At 44.6% G+C, this 22730-nt stretch overlaps 1 protein-coding gene across 1 annotated transcript in view; it reads left to right on the top strand.

The window, feature by feature from the left end:
* The window catches only part of LOC148020588 (mediator of RNA polymerase II transcription subunit 11), a 36285-nt gene extending 14499 nt beyond the window's left edge, over positions 1 to 21786 (top strand). The window contains exon 3 of the mRNA XM_087698373.1: positions 21163 to 21786. Within this exon, the coding sequence (XP_087554499.1) occupies positions 21163 to 21333 (171 nt within the window). The 3' untranslated portion in view covers positions 21334 to 21786. The remainder of the gene's footprint in view (positions 1 to 21162) is intronic.
* The last annotated feature ends 944 nt before the right edge of the window (positions 21787 to 22730 follow it).

Below are 22730 nucleotides of genomic sequence, written 5' to 3'. Positions count from 1 at the left end.
TCATGCAACACAAAAGAATTGTACAAACCTAACATTGGACCTAATTGAGATGATGAAGACGGATCGCCAGATGTTCCGAATGCCGTATGTCCTCCATGATCGGAGAGATGGCCAGCCTTACCAATTGGTCCGAATGAGGTAGCAAAACTGGTAGGAGGGGTGTAAACATCAGCGTACTTGTTGCGATAGTACTCCTCAAAGTCCTCCTTTGTCATGTTAGTGAAATTTGGTGCTTGTTGCGATAGTACTCCTCAAAGTTCTCCTTTGTCATGTGTGAATTTGGTGAAGGTGGAGTGTCATCCTCCTCATGGAGTCCATAATGCCGTCTCAGGGCCTCCAATGATGGAGAAGCCTGATAAGACATCATAGGAATTGGAGAAGAAGGTGTTTGGGACATTGTGATTCGGTTACGAGTTGTATTGTGTGCCTCACACGAAGACTAGATCTCCATAATATCCGCAAGATACTCTTTACAACAGCACCGGCTCTAATACCATGTGAAGAAAACTACTAGGGTTTGCACTGAGGACACATAGAGTGTACAACCACAAGAGAAACACAAAGAGCTAGACACAGACACAGAGGACAAAACTCAAACCCTAAACGCAAAACTCAAAACTCAAACACAGAAACTCAAACACAAACAGAAGAAGGGAGAGAGAGAACACAACTTTGAAGTGAATGAATGCTGTAAATGAATGTTAGAGTGTACGGTGTGCTCAAGGGCAGAGCAATGTTGGAGTGTGACGTCCACCGGAGACGGATCCCAAGTCTGTGACCACCAGTCGGAGTGTTGAATATGTCAGAGTGCAGCAATGCAGAAGCGTGGGACCAAGACTGAGAGAGAGAGTGAACGCAGAGAGGAGAGAGAGAAAGAGACAGTGGAAGATGAAGATCTGCTGTATAAAGTGTGCTGTATATAAAGATATGCAGATATGTACATGGGTGCAGTGCGCGGGACTGCGTGTCTCCACCTCGACGATGCAACCTGCTGTTCACCTCGAAGTACGCTGCAGTCTGCACGAATCTCCAGCCTGTAATCTGCAAACAGAACTGTGAAAGAATGTGCTGACTGCCGGCTATAAATAGCCAGAAATAATGCGATCAGAAATGGCAGGTCGGCTGCATTTACTGGTCAGTCCGACTGGACTGCCACATGGCTGGCCGACTGGTCAGTCCGACTAGACTGCCACGTGGCTTGGTGACGTGGCTGCCTGCCCGACAGGGATTGATAATCGCTAACACCCCCTCTCAGAGCTTGGACGGGGCAAAAGCCTGAGGGATTTGGCATGTCTCCGAAGTAGAGCCTGGGGAAGCGCCTTCGTAAACAAATCTGCAAGATTGTCCTCCATCTTGCAATACTCCACAGCTATGGTCGCATCCAGAAGCTTCTCCCTGATGAAGTGATACTGGATCTCTATGTGCTTCGTCCGGGCATGGAAAACAGGATTCCGGGCCAAGGCAATGCAACTCTCATTGTCGCATTGCAGCAAAGTAGGACGAGTCTGGGGGCAGCCAAGCTCCTCCAAAAATCTCTGAAGCCACACAACCTCACATGTGGTGGAAGATGCGGCCCGATACTCCGCCTCAGTAGACGAAAGGGCTACCGTGGGCTGCTTCTTGCTACTCCATGAGAAAACACCTGCACCCAAGGTAAAACAGTAGCTTGTAGTAGACTGCCTGTGGTCCACATCGCCAGCCCAATCCGAGTCGCTCCAACCGGCAAGTACAAGATCTGAACCACCTATGCCTGTTGAATAATGAAGCTCGAAGTCAGAGGTCCCCCTCAAATACCGAAGTATTCGCTGATGAGCAGCCTGCCAATGCACCGTTTGAGGTTCACTCATGAACTTGGCAAGAGACCTACAACAAAACAAAGATCAACACGAGTGTTGAGGAGCCAAATCAATGAGCCAATCAACTGACGATAGCGGGAAGCATCCGCCAAGGGAGAATCTGAATGTGAAGTGGCCTTCCAGTTCGGATCCATAGGAGTAGAAATCGTTCGACAATCCTCCATCGCAAAAGAAACCAAGAGCTCCTGTAAATATCTCTGCTGAGAGATGAAAATCCCCCTCTGAGACTGATAAATCTCATGGCCCAAGAAGAAGTGAAGGAGACCCAAGTCCGTCATCTCGAACGCCTGATGTAAAGCTGCCTTCGTCTCTTTGACCTTCTGTGCATGATCACATGTGACAATCAAATCGTCAACATACAACACAAAAAGCACACAACCAGCCTCGGAAGTGTGTACATAAAGCTGCGGATCGGCCTGGGAGCGCCGATATCCCAACTGTGATTGAAGGAACGAGTCAATCTTCTTGTTCCATGCACGCGGAGTCTGCTTGAGGCCATACAAGGCCTTCTTCAACCTGTAGACTTGCCCATCTGAAGATCCAAAGCCAGGAGGCTGCTCGACATAGATCTCCTCCTTTAAATCACCATTGAGGAAGGCTGACTTCACATCCAACTGGTAGACAGGCCATCGCCTATGGCCAGCTAAGGCAAGAACAGCTCGAATAGTCGCCATACGAGCAGTGGGGGCAAAAGTGTCATGACAATCAATCCCTGGGCGCTGTGCAAAACCTTTAGCAACAAGGCGAGCCTTGTGCTTGTTCAAAGAACCATCGCTAAGGTACTTGGTCTTGAAGACCCATTTGACGCCAATCACCTTCTTATGAGAGGGGCGAGGCACAAGATACCAAGTGCCATTCCTCTCAATAGCCTCCAACTCGGCTTCCATAGCTTTCTTCCATGATGCGGACTGTAAAGCCTCCTTCACGGAGGTGGGCTCTCGATCCTGCATAACACGGGTCATCAAACAATAGTTAGAGCAAACAAGCTCCGTAGAATGTGCCTAGTGCCTCCGTGACCGCCGCGGACCATCCTGCGGTCCCCACTCCTCAGGGACCCCCTCGATCCCTGAATCTCGGAGTGTGTCACGGGCCCAACGAGGAGGCCAAACCTCTCCTCGTCGCTCTCCATCAGCTGAAGACTCTGGGATATCCACTGGTGGTAACTCCTCGGGGGTGATCGGTGGAATAGTAGACTCTGTATCAGAAACAGAATCAGAATCAAAAGGCGCGGGCTCCAAAGGAACTGTCTCAGGAGCCCAACTCTCCCCTGGATCTCCAAGAACAGGATGCTCCTCACCCGCTGCTATGGCCGGAATCTCCACGAACCGCACATCTCGACTGATGTACACATTCCGCTTTATGGGATCATACAAACGATAGCCTTGGGACTGAGAGCTGTAGCCAACAAACACCTGTCTCCGGGAAGCCGCTTCAAATTTATCACGATGAGTCTTGGGAATGTGAATATAGGCATCACACCCAAAAACCCTGAAATAAGAAACATCGGGCTTAGTCCGAAAGTAAGCCTCAAAAGGTGTCTTCCCATCAACGGCCGAAGTGGGGGATCGGTTAAGGATGTGGATTGCAGTAGCCACAGCCTCGGCCCACAGAAACTGTCTGTCGGTGCTCCATCATGGTGCGCGCCATCTCGATCACACTTCGTTTTTTTCATTCAAGAATGCCATTTTCTTGAGGAGTGTTGGTGTTAGCAAACTCCTGGTGAATGCCTTTATCTGCACAAAAACGAGCAAACTCATTAGAAACAAATTCACCACCCTTGTCGGATCGCAAGGTCTTCAATCGCCGGCCCGATCAGTTCTCCTTAAAGAGAAGCCAATCCTTGAAGTGGAAGAAAGCCTCCGACTTCAACGCCAAGAAATAGGCCCAAGTCATCCTGCTGTAGTCATCTACGATCAACATGAAGTACGAGCTCCCTTTCAAGGACTCGTTCCTCATAGGGCCACAGATCCGTAGATACAAGCTCCATCGGTGAAGTAGACCGCTGCGAAGCTTTGTTGGGAATCGCATCCCTATGCTGCTTCCTACGAATGTAGGAGATGCAGGGCTGCTGGCTCACCACTATGTCCGGCAACCCTCGAACAAGCTGTCCACGTGATGCCCGCCGAAGATAATCATAGTTAAGGTGACCAAACCGAGCATGCCATAGCTCTGATTGTGTCTGAGTGGTAAGAAGAAGAGTAGGAAGAGCGGTAGAAGACGTTAATTTGCAGATGCCGTTCTCCTCATATCCTGATGAGAGAACCTTCCTTGACCCATGATCAAGGACTCGCACCGAATAACTGTCAAACTCCACCAAAAGTCCAAGTGAACAAATCTTATGAACCGAAAGTAGATGATACCCTAAACCTGGCACATGCAAGATCTCTGAGGTATGGGTACCACCACGTCCATCTGGAATAAGCTGCATCTCACCCCGTCCTGCAATAGACACCGAAGAGCTATCTCCGATGAGAATCTGCCCATGCGAAGGTCGCAACTGGGCAACACCAACTGATGAAGGAGTCATGTGCCGGGAGGCACCACTGTCAACGATCCACTATCGAGCCTGGGGGGCTGTCATCGCAGCATCAGAAGCCTCCGGTGTAGAGTCCTCAATGACTGCTAGATGAAGAAATGCAGCTGATGAGGGTGCAGCCACCGCTCCAGAATCCTTCGAGTCCTTCTTGTCTTTGTCGGGGCAATCCTTCTTCCAACGGCCGGTCTTACCACAAATATGGCATGTTGATTCTTTGTCCTTGTCCTTCTTTGACTTGTTGTCCTCCTTCTTCTTTTGGTCCTTCCCCTTCTTCTGAGAGGCTTGACCTGTCAAAGCTTCCGACTTGGAAGCATGCTGTCCCTTCAGTTGTTTCTCTTGGTCCAAGACCATAGGAACCAACTCTTCCTACCGAAGAGTAGACTCACGCCCCGAAGCAATAAGGGCGGAGTAAAAAGCACCGAATCGTAGCGGCAACTGGGACAGAAGTGTGATCGCCATGTCTTCGGAGGAAATCGGCTTCCCCGCATTCTGAACCTGCATCTGAAGCTGTCTAAGCTTGTTGATGTGCTCCTGCAACGAAGAAGACTTGCTCACGGGCAAGGTCCACATCTGCACCTCCGAAGAAACCCGCTTCATAAGGGTCATCCGGTTATACATCTGGTCAAGCTCCAGCCATATCTCTCGAGCCACCGTCAAGTGCTCAATGTGGGCTATCACGGCTGTAGTACAAGACAAAAAAAGAAAAGAACGAATCCGGGCATTCAGTTTGTCCCAGTGAGATTGTGCCTTGGCCAACTCCGCACGAGCATCGGAAGAGAGTTTGGACTCATCTCTCACCGAGGGCCGGTCGATCTCCTCCTGTACAAGCTTTGCCAAATCATAAGACTCAAGGATGGCCAACATCATCACGTGCCAGATGCGGTAATTGTCGCCATCGAGCTTTTGATTTGAGGGAAGAGCCGGTAAGACAGGCACCTTCCGATCCATGATCGCCTGGAACTCCAAGCCAATCTCTGTAGACATCTTCACCTGTAATGCCTGCAAAAACGCAAAAGCAGCCCCCTCTGACTATGAAAACGCAGCCTGCTAGGGCTCTTTCTTCCACGTCTCGAACCTTCTTCACCCGCCGGAGGCGATGAAAAGGTAAAACTTGCACTTGAAAGCTGAAAACACAGCCTTCCTCCTCTTCAAACAGCAGTAAACAGCAGCAAATCCACCAACTGGACTCCTTTCCCACGCGCCCACGCTCGGTTCAGCCTTGTTCCGATGCGCAGCCCTCCCGCTCGCCCTCGAACGCTGGAAACGCAGCCTTGTGTCGCGATGGAATCTCCTCTTCAAGAAGGTTCTTCACTCAATCAGCCCTTCTTCACTACTCTGATACCATGTCAGAGTGCAGCAATGCGGAAGCGTGGGACCAAGACTGAGAGAGAGAGTAAACGCAGAGAGAAGAGAGAGAGAGAAAGAGACAGTGGAAGATGAAGATCTGCTGTATAAAGTGTGCTGTATATAAAGATATGCAGATATGTACACGGGCGCAGTGCGCGGGACTGCGTGTCTCCACCTCGAAGATGCAACTTGCTGTTCACCTCGAAGTAAGCTGCAGTCTGCACGAATCTCCAGCCTGTAATCTGCAAACAGAACTGTGAAAGAATGTGCTGACTGCCGGCTATAAATAGCCAGAAATAATGCGATCAGAAATGGCAGGTCAGCTGCATTAAATGCAGCCGACTGGTCAGTCCGACTGGACTGCCACGTGGCTGGCCGACTCGTCAGTCCGACCAGACTACCACGTGGCCTGGTGACGTGGCTGCCTGCCCGACAGGGATTGATAATCGCTAACAGAATAGTGAATGGCAGCAGGCTGTTCACCAAAACTCAGCAGTTTGGAGGCCAGAAACTGGTAAATGCAGTAGTGTACCGCCGATTGGAGACTGGAAACTGTGCACAGTCTGCTGTAAACAGCAGGCTGAAACAGTGTCTGATGTGGTTGGCAATGACTGGATGATTAGATCTCAGCAGATGATGATGTCGTCAGCAGCTGACGTTAGCATGGATGAAGGCGCCAGCAGCAGGAGTAAACACGGATGGAGTGGCAGCAGTCTCGAGGGCTAGACAGCCACGTGGGAGGAGACTAATGGCTGAAATCTGCACGTGGAGTGAGAAACCTGCACAGACGGAAGAAGGTTGAATGGGGGCAGCCTATCTATTTACAGATGTGGAAGGGCGCTCTAAAAATTAGGGTTTCCACTGAACTCTCTCGAACCGCTCCCCGTTATAGGGTTTTACTCTAAAAGAGCATTTTTAGTGTGTTTTGGGGTTGTTTAAGAGGCTAATCAGCAAATAATGCATATTTTAGCTCAACAAAGGGCAAGCACTCTAGGAATGCTCCATAGAGTTTTGGAAGCTGAGGTACTTCACAGAACAACAAGAAGCAAGGGGGCATGCAAGCCAAGAAGGGCAAGTGTCATTATTGTAAAAAGCTAGGTCACTATAGCAGAGAATGGAAGAAATGCATTGCCAAAGAGTTTGGGATGTTTGTTTTTTATGCACCTTCTACTGCTATTGCTACAGAGTCCGCGTTGTTTGTTGTTGACAATGACTACAGTTTTTACTTTTGTAGTTATGATTCTTCTTAGACAGATAGAGCATTCAGTTCTACAGAGGATGGTAGCACTTGGTTCTTTGACAGTGGTGCTTCTAAGCACATTACATCCCGTAGGGATTTGTTTTATCTCTGTTGTTGCAGCTCCTATTGGTAAATCTGTGCAATGTGCCAACAATGTATCTTATCCTATTGGAGGTGTTGGAGAGATTGCCTTGAAAGCCATTGATGGCTTTACTCTCCATTTGCAGGATGCATTACATGTACCAGGAATAAAGAAAAATTTGTTGTTCATTTCTTCTTTAGCAAAATGTGGAACGCAAGTCACATTTGATGATGACAAGTGCATAGTCAGAGATAAAGAATTCTTGACTTTGGTACTGATTGGCACATTATGTCATGGACTCTATGAGTTAGATGCTCATTCGATTGATTAGTCAGTTTGTTTGGCTTGTACTATTACTCTTGCTATGTCATGGACAGAGTTATGGTATGCTCGCATGGGGCATATTAACTATGGCAGTTTGATGCTTATCCAACATACTTAGATGTTAGATGGTTCACCTCTAGACCTCCTGTACATATTTGTGAGAGATGCATTTTAGGAAAAATGCATTAGTTTTCTTTTCCTCGTGATGTTTCTTTTAAGGCAACGGCTAGGTTGCTGATTGTGCATTTGGATGTGTGTGGACCCATGCAGATAAAGTCATTGGGTGGATGCTATCATTTCATCACATTCATTGATGACTTTACTTATCTTTGTTGGATCTATTGATTGGTAAAAAAAGTTAAAAGTGTATGATGCATTTTTGGCTTTTATTATACTCATAGTTGTCAGGTACAAAAAGTACGGTACGATAAAATACGGTACTAAATGGTACCTTAAGGTTTTATAAGGTACGGTACGATATTAGTACGAAAAAAAAATTAACTTCATTATTTTGAACTATAGATGATAGAATAGATGTTTAAAGTCTAAATAGCAATGCTATTGGAGCATGTAAGATGAATACTTGAGGGTAATACGCCAAAACCTCTATGGCATATGCCGCATGCGCAACATGTGCTACAACTTACAAGTACATACATAGGAGTGGATACATCATACATGAATGATCATATAAATAAGAGGCATGTATGCTTGAGAGAGAGAGAAAGAGAGAGATGCTTTATTAACATCTACAAGAGGCCAAAATGACCTATGAGATCAACAGTTACCAAACAAACCACCAAAGGTTTTGGTAAAAGATTTATGAATTTTGTTATGGTTTTGTTTGGCATTGCTAAGGCTAAAGTAGCTACCGATGGTACATTCACTAATTCGTGCTCTTAGAAGGTACATTAGGCCAAGCTATCCTCTGGCCTAGTTTTATTAGCAATGTGCACCAATGCTTTGGGTTGGGTGGTGCAAAATGAGATGTGAACAAAGGTAAAATCAATAGGATTAAGCTACTTGATGATTCTCAAATGGTGCTGAATTATTTATTGATAGTAACATATTGTGAAAAATGATGGGACATCAATTAGAAACGTTTGGAATTGCTTGAATACCTTATGTATGGCCTTTGGCTCTAGGATAAATCATAACAAAACATGTATGAGGAGTCTAATCAAGCTTCCACCCCCTTTCTTGGTTGATTGATCAAGGCTACAAAATCACCACCACCACCACCACCACAACAACAGTCAACAACCCAAACCACCACCACCAACAACAACCACGCAAAAAAAAAAAAGAAAAAGAAAAAAAAAGAAAAAGAAAAAAAAGGAGCTTGTTTTTTGGTATAAATTTGTACGGTACAGTACCACGAACCGTATAGTACGAATCAGTTCGTACTATGTACGAGTGTAACTATGATTGCACTTGTGGAAAATTAACCTGGCTGCCAGATTAAGACTCTTTGTTCGGACTGAGGGGGAAAATACATGTCTTCTTTGCTGAATAAATTTTTGAAGCAAAGACATTGCACATCAGTATACTACTACATATACTCCACAGTAGAATGGGGTTGCAGAAAGGAAGAATCAGTCACTCATGGAGATGGCTAGATGTATGCTAAAAGCTAAAAACTTGCCATAGGGCTTTTGGATGGAAGCAGTTATGTGTGCTTGCCACGTTTTGAATAGGTGCCCTACTAAGGCATTGAAAAATGTTACGCCTTTTGAGGCTTGGAACAGCCATTAACCTTCAGTTGGTCACTTTTGTACTTTTGTGTGTCTTGCATATGCTCATATTTCCAAAGTATTGAGAAAAAAGTTGGACAATAAGGCTGTCAAGTACATATTTGTGGGGTATAGCAGTGAAAGCAAAGGGTACAGATTGTACAATCCTATTTCCAAGAAAGTCTTTGTCAGTAGGAATGCAATTTTTGTTGAAAAATTAGAATTGTCTCTTGTTGGTTTTGACATATATCAGGTTGCAAATGATGTGTTTAAAGGGATGCTGCCTTTCTTTTGGTGATACAGCTAGAGCTTCATTAAATGAACAAAATATTCAGCCAGCTGCTCCATTAAATAATCTAGAAATTCAGCCTATGGCTGATCTGAATATTCAGCAAGATGCTGAACATGAGGTTCATCAAGAGCATGTGCATAATCAGGAGGCTAGACAAATGCCTAGATGGTACTTGTAGACTTTAAAAGACTATATAGCATTTGGATGCTCCTCTTGCTGGTCGTACTTGAAGAAGACAAGCACGTTTGCATGATCATGTTAATACAATGGAGTTTGTTATGGCTGTCATGAGGACATGTATTTTTGAAACCTCACTTAACATGTTGATTAATTTTTAATCACATAATTAAGTAAATTTTGCACATGTGAGGTGCAACTGGGGTTAGAGTACATTTACGAGCCCAGGACCCAAGAAAATCACAGGATATCAAAGCCTAAAGTTGCTATAAGTTATGCCACACAAGTACTTGTGGTATTTGGAGCCAGTTGTTGGCCTAGGTCATTCATTTGGCCATAAGTATCAGTTTGGTGACACTAGAGAAGTGGCATTTAATGGTACCTAATGCCAATCTGATGGTCAAAGATGGCGCAGAGACACTCGCGAATGGAAGTTGCCTAGCCAATTTAATTATTGGCCTGTCAGATTATTTTTCAAGGCACCGAAATAATTATTAGATAAATTTTTAGTATTTAAATACTAAAAATTAATATTTAATTATGGCTAATGTTGGAAAAACCATTTGGGAAGGCTTTTACTTATAAAAAATGCCCATGCAAGACTGAAAAACGTATTTAGAGCCTGGAGAGAGACGTTTTTAGTATATTCAACTTGCAATAGAGAGGGAGGAGATGTTGGTGGTCTGATTTGCAGCTATTGGAGGACCTTCTAAGGCAGCCAGGGGCTGGAGAAGACCAATCAGCAGCAGGTGATAGAATCTGTAGGCTGTTGAGACAAGGCAGCAACAGTAAATGATTGATTTTCTTCAGTTCTTTGCGTCTACAAGCTGTTGTGGCAGGGCAGCAGCTGCATTTGACTGATTTTTAGTCATTCTTCATGACAAAACTCTGAATTTTCTCTCTCTACAGCTTTCTCTCTCATCTCCCAACCATTTCATAGTCTTGCTCCAAAGATCTCAGCATTTGGACCCTTGGAGGCTGAGAAATTGCAAATTTCTATGCTATAAACCCTAATTTACAGCAGAAATTAGGGTTTAGCAGCAGCCTTGGGAAGCGTGCCAGAAATTGGAAGATCCAAGACTTGGATTTTTCAGGGCTGAAGTTGAATTTCAGCTAAATTCAGGTGGAGGACTAGTGAGCCATTGAATTTGGGGCATTTCCATCGTCTATGAAGTGGATGAAGGCCAATTAAGTGCCCGAATCAAGGGCCAAATCAAATTGAAGACTTGCTGGTCACTTTGGACAGTAAGGGGAGTTTGGATTTCGAAGGGGATTGGGAGAATCCCATTGTAAATCAACTTTTTCTTCAATAAAGCTAAAGAAATACCGAAAGGGGCACCAATTTTGGGGCAAATCGGGTGTGCATTGTCCAAGATCGGCAGGTAAATTTGTATTTTTAGATTTACATTAATTGTTTGCTACTGTAATTAAGTTGTAATCAAGGATTTACCACGCATCCACGGAAAGGGGCGTCAATTTTGGGGCCAATCGGGTGTGCATTGTCCAAGATCAGTAGGTAAATTTATATTTTCAGATTTGCATTAATTGTTTGCTACTGTAGTTAAGTTGTAATCAGGGATTTACCACCCATCCACGGAAAGGGGCGCCAATTTTGGGGCCAATCGGGTGTGCATTGTCCAAGATCAGTAGGTAAATTTATATTTTCAGATTTGCATTAATTGTTTGCTACTGTAGTTAAGTTGTAATCAGGGATTTACCACCCATCCACGGAAGGAAGGCTGGTTACAATGGCAGCAAACACACTTGATGATGAGGAGCCTGATTCTTTTGAGGATGCATAACGGAGTGTGCATTGGATGGCAACAATGCAAGATGAATTTGATTTTATCATGAAGAATCAAACATGGGATTTAGTTACATTGCTTGTTGGAAAGAAGGCCATTAGTACTAAATGGATCTATAAGTTGAAAAGAAAAGTGGATGGATCAATTGATAAGTACAAAGCTAGGCTTGTGGCAAAAGGCTATACACAAAAGAACGGCATTGATTTTAAGGAGACATTTGCTCCTACATCCCATATGACCACCATTAGGTGTATGGTTGCTTTGGTTGTCCATTATGGTTGAATTGTGCACTAGCTTGATATTAAAACTGCATTTTATATGGGGAACTTCAGGAAGAAATGTATGTTTAGTAGCCCATGGGTTTTGCAGTTGAAGGATCCAAACTCTTGGTATGCAAGCTGAAAAAGGCTTTGTATGGTTTGAAGCAACCTCTACAAGCTTGGTATGCAAAAATTGATGCCTTTTTACTTAGCCAAGGGTTCCTTAACAACCCATGAGAATCTACTCTTTACATATGTAAAGAGGGGGATCTTTAGTGGTCATTTGTCTTTATATGGATGATCTTTTGCTCACAGGGACACATGCTGATCAGATTTCAGCATTTAAAAAAAATTTGCACAAGGAAAAGATAGTATATAAACTCAACAAAAGCTTGTATGGGTTGAAACAGACACCGTGTGAATGGTATCATAAGTTTGATACATTCATGCAATCTCAAGGATTCAAAAGGAGTCAAGTGGATCACTTGCTATATACGGAGAAGGCAGCAGATGGTAGCCTTATTATGTTGGTTTTGTATGTGGATAACATGTTGATTGCTAGTAGGAATGTTCATGCTTTGGACACATTGAAGCAAAACCTACACAACAATTTCGACATGAAGAATCTCGGTGATGCAAATCACATTCTTGGCATATGTCTGCTCAGGGACAAATTGAAAGGTCTTCTTTGTTAGCAGTCATGTTTGTCATGCCTTGTCATCTCTTGCCTGTGAGCCTCAGTCCGAGTCAGACGAGGACATTAGGAGCTCTGACATGTCTGTCATATGTTATGATGGGGGAGGCTAGTCACTCTCGACTGGCTGTCTTAGGATGTGTATTTCTTTTTGGCCTCTTTTAGTGGGCAGCCACTGGCTGCCCGGCCACTTTTTGGTCACTGTTGTGGGGCGCCCATTTTAGGGGATTTTTAGGGTTTGCGCCCATTTTAGGGTTAGGGTTAGGGTTTTCCCTTTTGCCTATTTATAGGCAGCCCCCCTCCCCACTTGATCACTTGTCTTCTTGCAGATTCCGACACTCCTTCTCCCCCGTGGTGGTGCTGCCATCATCATCAGCCTGATCTGGTGCCCTCACTGACGCTGTGGGCTGCGTGCAGGGACTGATCAGTCTCCTCCCACCTTCCCGTTTGTATTCAGCATTCATTTCAGTCAGTGCAGATTTCTCTTTCTTATTTTCTGCTTTCTCTCTCTCTCTCCCTCCATGTTCGTATTCCCTCTTCTGCAGCGCACTCTCACATGGTATCAGAGCCGAAAGAGAGTACACGGAGCTGAGATTTACGCAGGAGAACATCCACAACTTTGCGTTTGCTGCTGCCGTCTCTTTCCCAACAGCCAAGGCGGCCCCCTCCAGAGGCTGCCACGTCATCACAAACCACTTTCTGCTTGCGTTTTCAATCAGGAGTTGGGCGACATTCCTCCAGGCTGCGTTTTGCTGATCTGGCTGTCGTTCCATCTCCAGGCGGCTCTTCTCCTGTTGGCGACCTACTCTCGGGCTGCGTTTTGGTGCTGGCGGCTTCTGTCTTGGTGCTATTCATCACACAACCTTGCCTTTTGCAGCTCCAGGTGTCTGTAGGCCTCCCCAGCCGGCGTTTTGGTGATTGGTGATCAGACTGCTGGTCATTCTTCGGCATCGGCAAAGTTTTCTTTGGTGTTTGGTGTTTTGCAAATTGGAAGATGTCTCATCAGTTTACGGGCTTTGATGACTCAGATGACGAGCTTTTGTCTCGACACTCGTCTGAACGGAGGCGTGATTTCTATCACGAGGACCGTCGTCCGGAGTCTATTCCTCTTTCCCGTCCCCCTTCTATTCATGTATCTCGGCGAGCCTCTTCCAGTGGGCCGAAGATGCAGCCTTTGGTACCCCCTGTACAGGTACCCGTACTTCCTCAGCTGCGCAAAGAGGACCGGTTGGATGGCTCCAACTTTTCTCTATGGTCCTGCAAGGTGGAGTGTATCTTGGACTCCTTCGATCTTTGGGAGCTTGTTTCTGTTCCTATTCCCCGGCCTACGGTGGATCCCGTAGATGGGACATCTATGGATCGTGCAGCCTTATGGGATCGGCTCAATTCTCGAGCCAGATCTTTCCTCTTTCTGAGTTTGCAAGATTCTATCCTTGTTCATGTTCACAGGTTGAAGACTGCAGTAGACGTGTGGAGAAAGCTCGTGTCTCTCTATCAACAGAAGACGTTTGCCCACCGGATATCTCTCGAAAAGAAGTTGCGGATGCTCGCTATTGATGATAGTCCTTCCATGAAGGACCACATCAACAGATTACAGGATATGAGGGATGAGCTTGCATCCCTCGGTCGGACGATATCTTCTGAAGACATGGCTATGATTCTCTTGACTTAGCTGCCATCGCCTTGGTTTGATGTCTTCTACACCAGCCTTCTTATATCGAGGACCCGTGAGAAGCTTCTATGGGAGGAGCTATCCCCGCTTGTCTTGGAGCATGACGAGTGACTCAGAGAGGTCAGTGCTAGTGGATCCGACTCCACTAGAGCCTTTGTTGCAGGTTCGGGAGGACAGAAGAAGAAGAAGAAGTCAAAGGCTAAGAAGAAGGACAGTTCTTCAGGCTCTGACACAGATTCAGAGAGCTCGAAGTGCCCACACTGTGGGAAAGGGACACATCCCGAGGAGAAATGCTGGAAGAAGTACCCTCACCTTCGTCCGGGAGCGAAGGGTGGATCTACATCGGAGCCTTCTTCTACCTCTATACCAGCTGTTACCCATGAGTCAGTGTTCCTTCATATCCATGCTTTGGAGGAGGATCCTTCTTCCGTGGCTGCAGTGTCTTCTGTGCAGCCTTGGTTAGTGGACAGTGGTGCTTCGAGTCATATGACTCCCCGAGGTGATTTGTTACAGGATCTCCGTCCATCAGAGGGTTCAGTCCACTGTTGGTGACATTTTATCGGTGCCTATTAGTGGTGTTGGCACATTGCCTTTGTTTACCGACCGACCTGCGAGCTCCTTTTCACAGGCCCTACGTGTTCCGGATTTGGGCCTTCCCCTCCTCTCAGTTTATGGCCTTACGAGGCTTGGCACACGAGTGATCTTCACCGAGCATGCCGTTGTTATTGAGGATTTTTTTACAAGAGCTGTCTTATCTACAGGTTGGCAGGAGAGCGGGCTTTACAGGCTCCATTCCCCTTCTTTGATGCAGGGTCCTCCGCGGCAGTCTATTGCTACACCCGTTCCCGCTTGTGCACCTTCTATTCCACAGGTTCCTTCCCATCCCCCACCTTCTCCTCCGGTGGTTTCCTCGTAACCCCCATCCCTTTTAGCGGGGGACGATCTCGATGATGCGGTTGTGGATTCCTTAGCCCCTAGTGTTTTAGAGGGGGACTCCCAGGATCGTGAGGAGCTCCTTCAGCCGGCAGTCTACATCAACGGACTTCATCGACATTGGCATTCCCCTTGCCACCCCAGGATCTATTTCCTCTTCGGCCTTCAGCCACATCCAGGATCTGAGAGGGCGTGTTAGCAGTCATGTTTATCATGCCTTGTCATCTCCTGCCTGTGAGCCTCAGTCTGAGTCAGACGAGGACATTAGGAGCTCTGACATGTTTGTCATGTGTTATGATGGGGGAGGCTAGTTACTCTCGACTGGCTGTCTTAGGATGTGTATTTCTTTTTGGCCTCTTTTAGTGGGCAGCCACTGGGTGCCCGGCCACTTTTTGGTCACTGTTGTGGGGCGCCCATTTTAGGGTTAGGGTTAGGGTTTGTCCTTTTGCCTATTTATAGGCAGTCCCCCTTCCCACTTGATCACTTGTCTTCTTGCAGATTCCGACACTCCTTCTCCCCCGTGGTGGTGCTGCCATCATCATGAGCCTGATCTGGTGCCCTCACTAACGCTGTGGGTTGCGTGCAGGGACTGATCAGTCTCCTTCCGCCTTCCCGTTTGTATTCAGCATTCATTTCAGTCAATGCAGATTTCTCTTTCTTATTTTCTGCTTTCTCTTTCTCTCTCCCTCCATGTTCGTATTCCCTCTTCCGCAGCGCACTCACATTCTTTATCTGTCACAGCAGGAGTATGTATTTAAGATTTTGCAGCATTTCAATATGGAGGGGGGAAAAGCAATTGGCGCATTGCCTCTATATGTGAAACTTAGTGCAAAGAACAACCCTACATCTAATGATGAGAAGGTTGAAATGGCGAAGATTGCATATGCTTTAGCTGTGGGTAGTTTGATGTATGCTATGGTTGCTACACGTCCTAACATAGCGTTTGCAGTGGGAGTGGTTAGCAGGTATATGGCAGATCTTGGCCAAAAGCATTGGAAAGGAGTGAAAGGTATCATGAGATATCTTAAGGGCACAAAGGATTTGTGCATTTTCTTTGGAAAGTAGAACGCATTTGTTATTAGCTTTACGGATGCAGACTATACTTGTCATGTTGACTACAAAAAGTCTACTTCAGGGTATGTATTTACCTTCACAAGGGGAGCAATTTTCCGGATCTCTAGGCTACAGAAGTGTGTTGCATTGTCTACTATAGAGACAGAGTATGTGGCTACCACTGAGGCATGCAAGGATGCTTTATGGCTTTCATGTCTGGTGGGAGAGCTTGGCATTATTGAGATTCTTGTCCTCCATTGTGATAGTTAGAGTGCTATTATGCTAGCACGGAACCCTCTCTTTCATGCAAAGATGAAGCACATATAGGTGAAGTATCACTTTATTAGGGTTGTACTTGATAGCAAAAGCATTGAGCTTGTCAAGTTACATACAGATGATAACCCTGTAGATCTTCTCACAAAGGGTCTTCTAGCAAAGCGATTTGCTCATTGACGACAGATGATAGGAGTTGGATAGTATATGTATTTCAGCTTTGTACATACTTAGACTTAGCTAATTCTTTTCCTCAACCTTCAGACACGCTGTCTTTAGATGGGAGATTGTTGGGAATAAAGGGCCACTGTGCCTTTTATATGTGCATGGGTGTGAATGCACCCTTAGCACTTGTAATTTTATATATCTATCTCAAAAACCTAAAAGAGGTACATTCTATGGTACCCACACATCGTGCGTCTCTCTCTCTCTCTCTCTCTCTCTCTCTCTCTCTCTCTTTCTCTCTCTCTACTCTCTGTTGCTGCTCACATTTTTCTCTCTATCTACCATTTCTATCACTGACCATTGCATCTCCGCTGTCGCCTGCGTATCGTTCACTTCACATTAGACATTAGTAGCCTATTTTTGCCTATCCACCATTATCTCCTCCTTATTCACCACCACCATCACCATCTTATTCTCTACCCTATCACACCTATCCATCTTCATAAACACCTCATGGTTTTGGCTCCTTATCTACCAAGCATGCTTTTAATGACGACTCGTTTCAACGGGTCAAACTTGATGAGGCATGTCTTAGACTCTCAGAATCTATGGGATTCAGTGCAGGAGTTGGAATCCCAACTTAATCTCACACTTGTTCCATGTGAGGTCGTCTACTCATGGAAGTCTCGTAACGTCTGCTATTGTTGAGCTTATGTAGGGCTTATTGCATGAGTTGCATTCTCAATTTCAACATTTCGACTTAGCATCTGAGTGTTCGGCACACGTGATTAATCACCATGTGGCTTGGGATAGGATATGTCGTGTTTATTTGGATCATGAGCTCCAAAATTCTAAAATCACCGACGAGGATGACTTAAAAGTTCAGTTGGTTGAGTCTCGGCATCTCCTCGCTAAGTTCTCAACCATTGTGGCTTCTAAGTTCTTTCATGATCAAGTTACCTTGTTCCTTAATAAGCTGCTAAGAAAATATTTCCATTTTGTGTAGTAGGTAATTTTATAGTCTCAGTTTCCCATATTTTATGAGTTTGAGTGTCAGTTGTTGCGTTACATGTGGTGGCTCAATCAATTTCATAATATGTCCTTGATAGAGGGGGCTCTTGTTGCATCTTCTCAGAAAGGGCAATAGGGCAAGGGCAAACAAAATTCAAATCAAAATCTAAATTAAACCAAGGCTAGTGAATCCCAAGGAACCACACAATCAACTCTCAAACCTAGATGGTAGAATATACCTAAGAAGAATAGGTATTGTCAACATTGTTAGAAGGCTGGCCATTATGATGATGAGTGTCGATTCAAGGCAAGAGGAACATATTCAAAATCGAAGAATCAGATTTTCACATCCTAGTTGGATAATCCCTAGCGCAGGGAAAGTAGGGTGGTGGCAACTTGCAGTAGGGGCAATGGCGAGGTCAAACCCACACTACCATTGGTTAGCCATCATAGTCAGCAAACTACTCAAGTCCAGAGGGTTTGTTTGATTGGTCTGCAAAGGTCCACATTGTCTTTGTAGAGACATTGGATGCGAGTCTCGTTCACAACTGTGAGTTACCTCTCAACAAGGTGATTGCAGAGGCCCACTTGCCACAGTTGAGCACATAAGCATCTGCTGGGCTTGTGGACAGTGGAGCTACCCATCACATGACTTTTATAGAGGACATTTTCATTTCCTAAGCGCTATAGCCGGGAGAGATGTAGAGTATAGGAACCGGAAAGTCATGAATATGGCATGCTCTATGTTGCTCACAGTAGAGCTTCCTGAGCGCCTTTGGGTTGAGGTTGTTAACGCTTCAGTGTAAATCCTTAACCAATGTCTGACTACAAGTCTTATATGCACACTTTGGATGACAAGATAGGAAAGCTCACCCGTTGAGCTGATCTCTTAATCTTTGTGGGCTATTCTTTGAAGTGGAAGCCTACCGTTTGTTCGATCCTTGAATAAACCAGGTGATCGTTAAGAGGGATGTTATCTTTGATGAGAGGGACATAATGCAGTCTTTTGCATCGGACTCTACATCCTCACCTCCGCTCACATCATTTGAGATCATGCCTTTTGAATCGGGTCTACTGCTTGCTCCTAACCTTCATGCATACACTTTAGCTCCTCGACCTCCTCTGTGAGACCCGTTACCTTGTTGGTATTAGTAGACCATGTGGGATTTGGGGATCCTTTCACCCAGTTCCACTCTGGAGGGCCCTAAAAGGTTTGCTCGGCTCACCTCTCAGGCTTCATATGCATCGTTGTTTACAGCCGATTACATTGCACATTCCGAGATGGATAGTTGGTAGGAGGCTCTCCAAGACACTTTGTGGTATGAGGCCATGGAGAAGGAATTGGATAGTATCAATTGAAATGGGAACATAAATTGAAATGCACACTTTACCATAACATTCTTGGACATTGGACACCCTGTTGGCCTCAAAACTAATACCCCTTGCAATATTTCTTTAACTTGTGTTGCTATTGGATGGAGTACAAACTAGGATATCTTTATCTCCTCCACTGATTCAAAAGCCCCTTGCAGCCATAAATGATCAATAAGCCAACTGGCAAATTGCACCTTGATCATCACCCATGACTTGTACAAATTGGTCCACAAATTGGCCAAATGCTGCCTCGAATAAAGTGGAATGGGCTGGCATTTGAATTCCTTGACAATTCCTCGAATTTCAGCTGCTGATTTCAGCGTATGATGTCCCCATTTGCTGGCACGAGTCCCAAGGTGGTTGGTAAATCCTAATTTCTGCCGAGGATTAGGGTTTACACCAGAAATATCATTGCGTTCACCAAATCTAGTTGAGAACACCTTCAATTGGCTAGAAATGCAGAGATACTCAAAGAATGAATTGGAGAAGGTGAGGGATTGTTGAGGAGAGAAAAAATTCAGAGTTTCCACATAGGAAAACCTGTGATTCTGATTGTTGCCCTGTCTGATCAGCAATGAATGTTGTTGCCTGCTGCTTGATGCCACAAATATGCTGTCACCTACATTAAATCCTGTTGCCAGCCCTTGATGTGCCCCAATCTGCTGTCACCTGATCACAAATCGCTCCTAGCAGCTGTTCCTTGCTGCAAATGGCTGATTCCAGCCCCTGAAACTGATCAACAACACCTCCTCTCTCTCCCTCATAGTTTGAATGCATTGAATGAGTCTCCAAATAGCCTTCTCTCCCATTGCATGGGCATTTTCGCCAAGCGGCAGCCTTCTAATCCCATTCTGTAGCAATTTTCAACCAATTAATTAATTAAAAAAATAAATTTAGCCCTTCAGACCCTGCCCAAAATTAGTTGTGTCCATCTACAATTTCATTGGCTAGGCCATTTGCAACCCCAAGTGGTCTCCAACCTTAATTGACCCTTGGATAGACACAAATTGATTAATTAGTGCCTAGTCCCTAGTGTCACTATTGTCACTTATTGGCCAATGCCCTAGGGCCAAACTGACACTTGAAACCCAACTAGCATAACTTGTCACACCTTTGCCTTTGACACCCACTACTTCGGGGTCCTTGGCTTGTTACCATAAAATAATTGCCATGTTCATCACATGTGCCTTACAACATTACACATTTGATTAGTAAATTAATAAAATGTTACTAGCAAGAGCAAAGCATCTTAAAAATCTCACGTCCCTGTGATAGATCCCAAGTGTAGTAACCACTAGTCGGAGCTGAGGTTGATGAAGAAAGTGCTGAAAACACAAAAACGACCTAATGTAGATGAGGGGAGCTAATCATTGGCACTAGTGCGAGATTGGGTGGCAACTATAGATTGCATTCGGTACATTGGTTGTTGCATACCATAAGGATTTGTACCATACATTGCCATATGCGGTCATTAACCAGCCTTAGTATGGAATATTATACCACTACCAAAGTGTGTTGGATTCCCCATATTTGCATGCATGCCTTGTTGTCCAACATCCATTCAATGGGCACTACTAAGATGGCCTTGCATGTGTGTGTCTTGCTCCACTGGCACTAATTGCTTTTGCCCATTACTAACTTCAAGTGCATCTTGATGAACACACACGTGGTTTTCCTCCCTCTCTTGCCAATGTTTGTGGCTGCAAAAGTGGGCAGCATACATGCTAGGTGGGCAGATCCCATCCTCATTTGATTCAGACTGAGGCTCACATCTAGGAGATGGACATAAGAAGAGACAGGAAATGACACAACTGCTAACACTATGCCCGTGTGTATACTTGTGCTATTTGCACTAAGCAGCTTAGTGGCCAATGTTTTGGGTGCCCCATCTAGATCTTTGAGAATGTAGCATCCTGAGTGTTCAATTGAAATATATTGCAATGATCAATCTTTAAGCCATACACAAACTGGAATACCATTCTTGCATATACAGGTTGAAGAGATGATTTGTTAGAATGAGCAAAATATTCTGCACAAACCATCCTTTTAAGCTGTTTAAAAAAAGAATGTGACCAGTTCAGTCTTTCCTCTTAGGACTGTATTAGAGATGATTAAAACTACAAATAATATTTGAAAGAAGAATAGATTTTGTTTTATGTCACCTTGCTTTATGGGAGAAGGCATATGCTCTATGGACAATGCATAGTGATTTTACTCATTATCAATTCATATTGTTCATAATTCTGCTATGTGAACAATGCTGCTTGTCTCCAATATGCTCATAATGTAAGGTATATCTTCTTGAACAATGTTTGAGCCTTATCATCTATCACAGGATATTCAAGTTACATTGCGAGAAGAAATCAAGGGCATGTGTGATTATCGGGCTTTTGAGAATTGTGATTACGTTGCACGCACTGCAGCTGAAATCAGTACAAGAAAGCTAGATTGTGTGCTTGGACAAATAGAAAGCATGCTGGAAGCCATCAACCATACTGGCGAATGAAGTTTGTCTGCCTTACTGCTGACAACAGATCTAACGTATTGATCCATGCAAGTCAGGTTGCTCACTTGCGAATTCAGAAAGAGTTTTACTTGAAGTCCAAAACAGTTCGATATAAACAGAAAGGAAGAAGTGCTAAGTTTCTTACTCTTAGGGACATTATTTTAGCACTAGGCTACTCTATAAAAGTGGGAAATTAAGGTTTTTATGACTCGTGGAGGTTGTTACTTCTGATCTGTGTAGTGACAAAATATTAGAACTTAATTTGGACACCAGTTGCTCAAGCTATGTAGGGCGTCAATGTAGTACATTTTCCCTCGGTGATTCAAGTTTTGAGGTGGACAGTTTCAGTTATCGCCGTAACATTCTATCTGGATTCTGGCTGCAGAATTTTGACGTGAATCATTTCAGTTGATGTTTTCATTCAAGGGGCGACATTGACTTGTTCTTCGGTTTCCTTGAGTACTTACATCATCTTGGATTGTTCCTCTCATTTTTTGTCTTATATACACGTTAATATGGTGCTTGAGTTTGCCCCTCTTTTAAAAAAAGGATGGTGGAAGATATTAGGAACTATGCATAGCGTCTGCATGTTGATGGACTAGAAGAGATTCCAGAGAGCTCATTATTAAAATAACGGGGCGTGATGTTATGTTGGAATCCTCATTGAAAGAGGAACAGCAGACCTTGCAAATGATCTCTAGGTAGGCATACACCACTAACCCATTCAGACTACTATCAAACCAGTGCTGAAAATTATCATTGTGAAGATGAGTACTTAACTCTTGGTTTGGTTGAAAGGATCAACTTGTGTTTTTTCCTTGCTTATCTAGTTTTGATCAGGATAGGGTTTCCAAACTCTCACATATTAGGAAGCATGTTATCCTTTTTCTTGTGTGTGGAGCTCGATATCTCAACAGGCCACTACCACTGGAAAAGAAAAGAAGCCTGATGATGCGGATCTTGCTGTCACTTGGCAAAAGAATGATGATAAGTCTTAGGCCATTATCAAACTGAAGCTAGATGACAGCTATATCCACCATGTGGATAACTGTGAGACCTCATAGGATACATGGAAAAGACTTGACACCTTGTTCGGTGCACAGTCTAAATAATCAAAGTATGGTCTCTTAATTGAGTTTTTCAGCCTTGAAATGAAGTCCAGCACATCACTTGCCACACATCTAAATTACATGGAAGGACTTCTAACCCAACTTGCAAGAATCAACATTAAAATGGAAGAAGATGTTTGCATCGGTGTTCTACTTAAGAGTTTTCCTCCTGAATATAATAATGTATCAACAAGTTTAATCAACATGCCAAATCCTGAACTTGTTGATATCCAGGAATTACTATTAGAGGAGAAAAATAAGCTTAAAACTTTAACTTTGAAAGGTTCC

The sequence above is a fragment of the Lygodium microphyllum genome, chromosome 18 (genome assembly GCF_053477565.2).
Source record: "Lygodium microphyllum isolate KBCC chromosome 18, Lygodium_microphyllum_v1.1.10, whole genome shotgun sequence".
NCBI lineage: Eukaryota > Viridiplantae > Streptophyta > Polypodiopsida > Schizaeales > Lygodiaceae > Lygodium > Lygodium microphyllum.
This window is presented reverse-complemented; position numbering and strand designations above follow the sequence as displayed.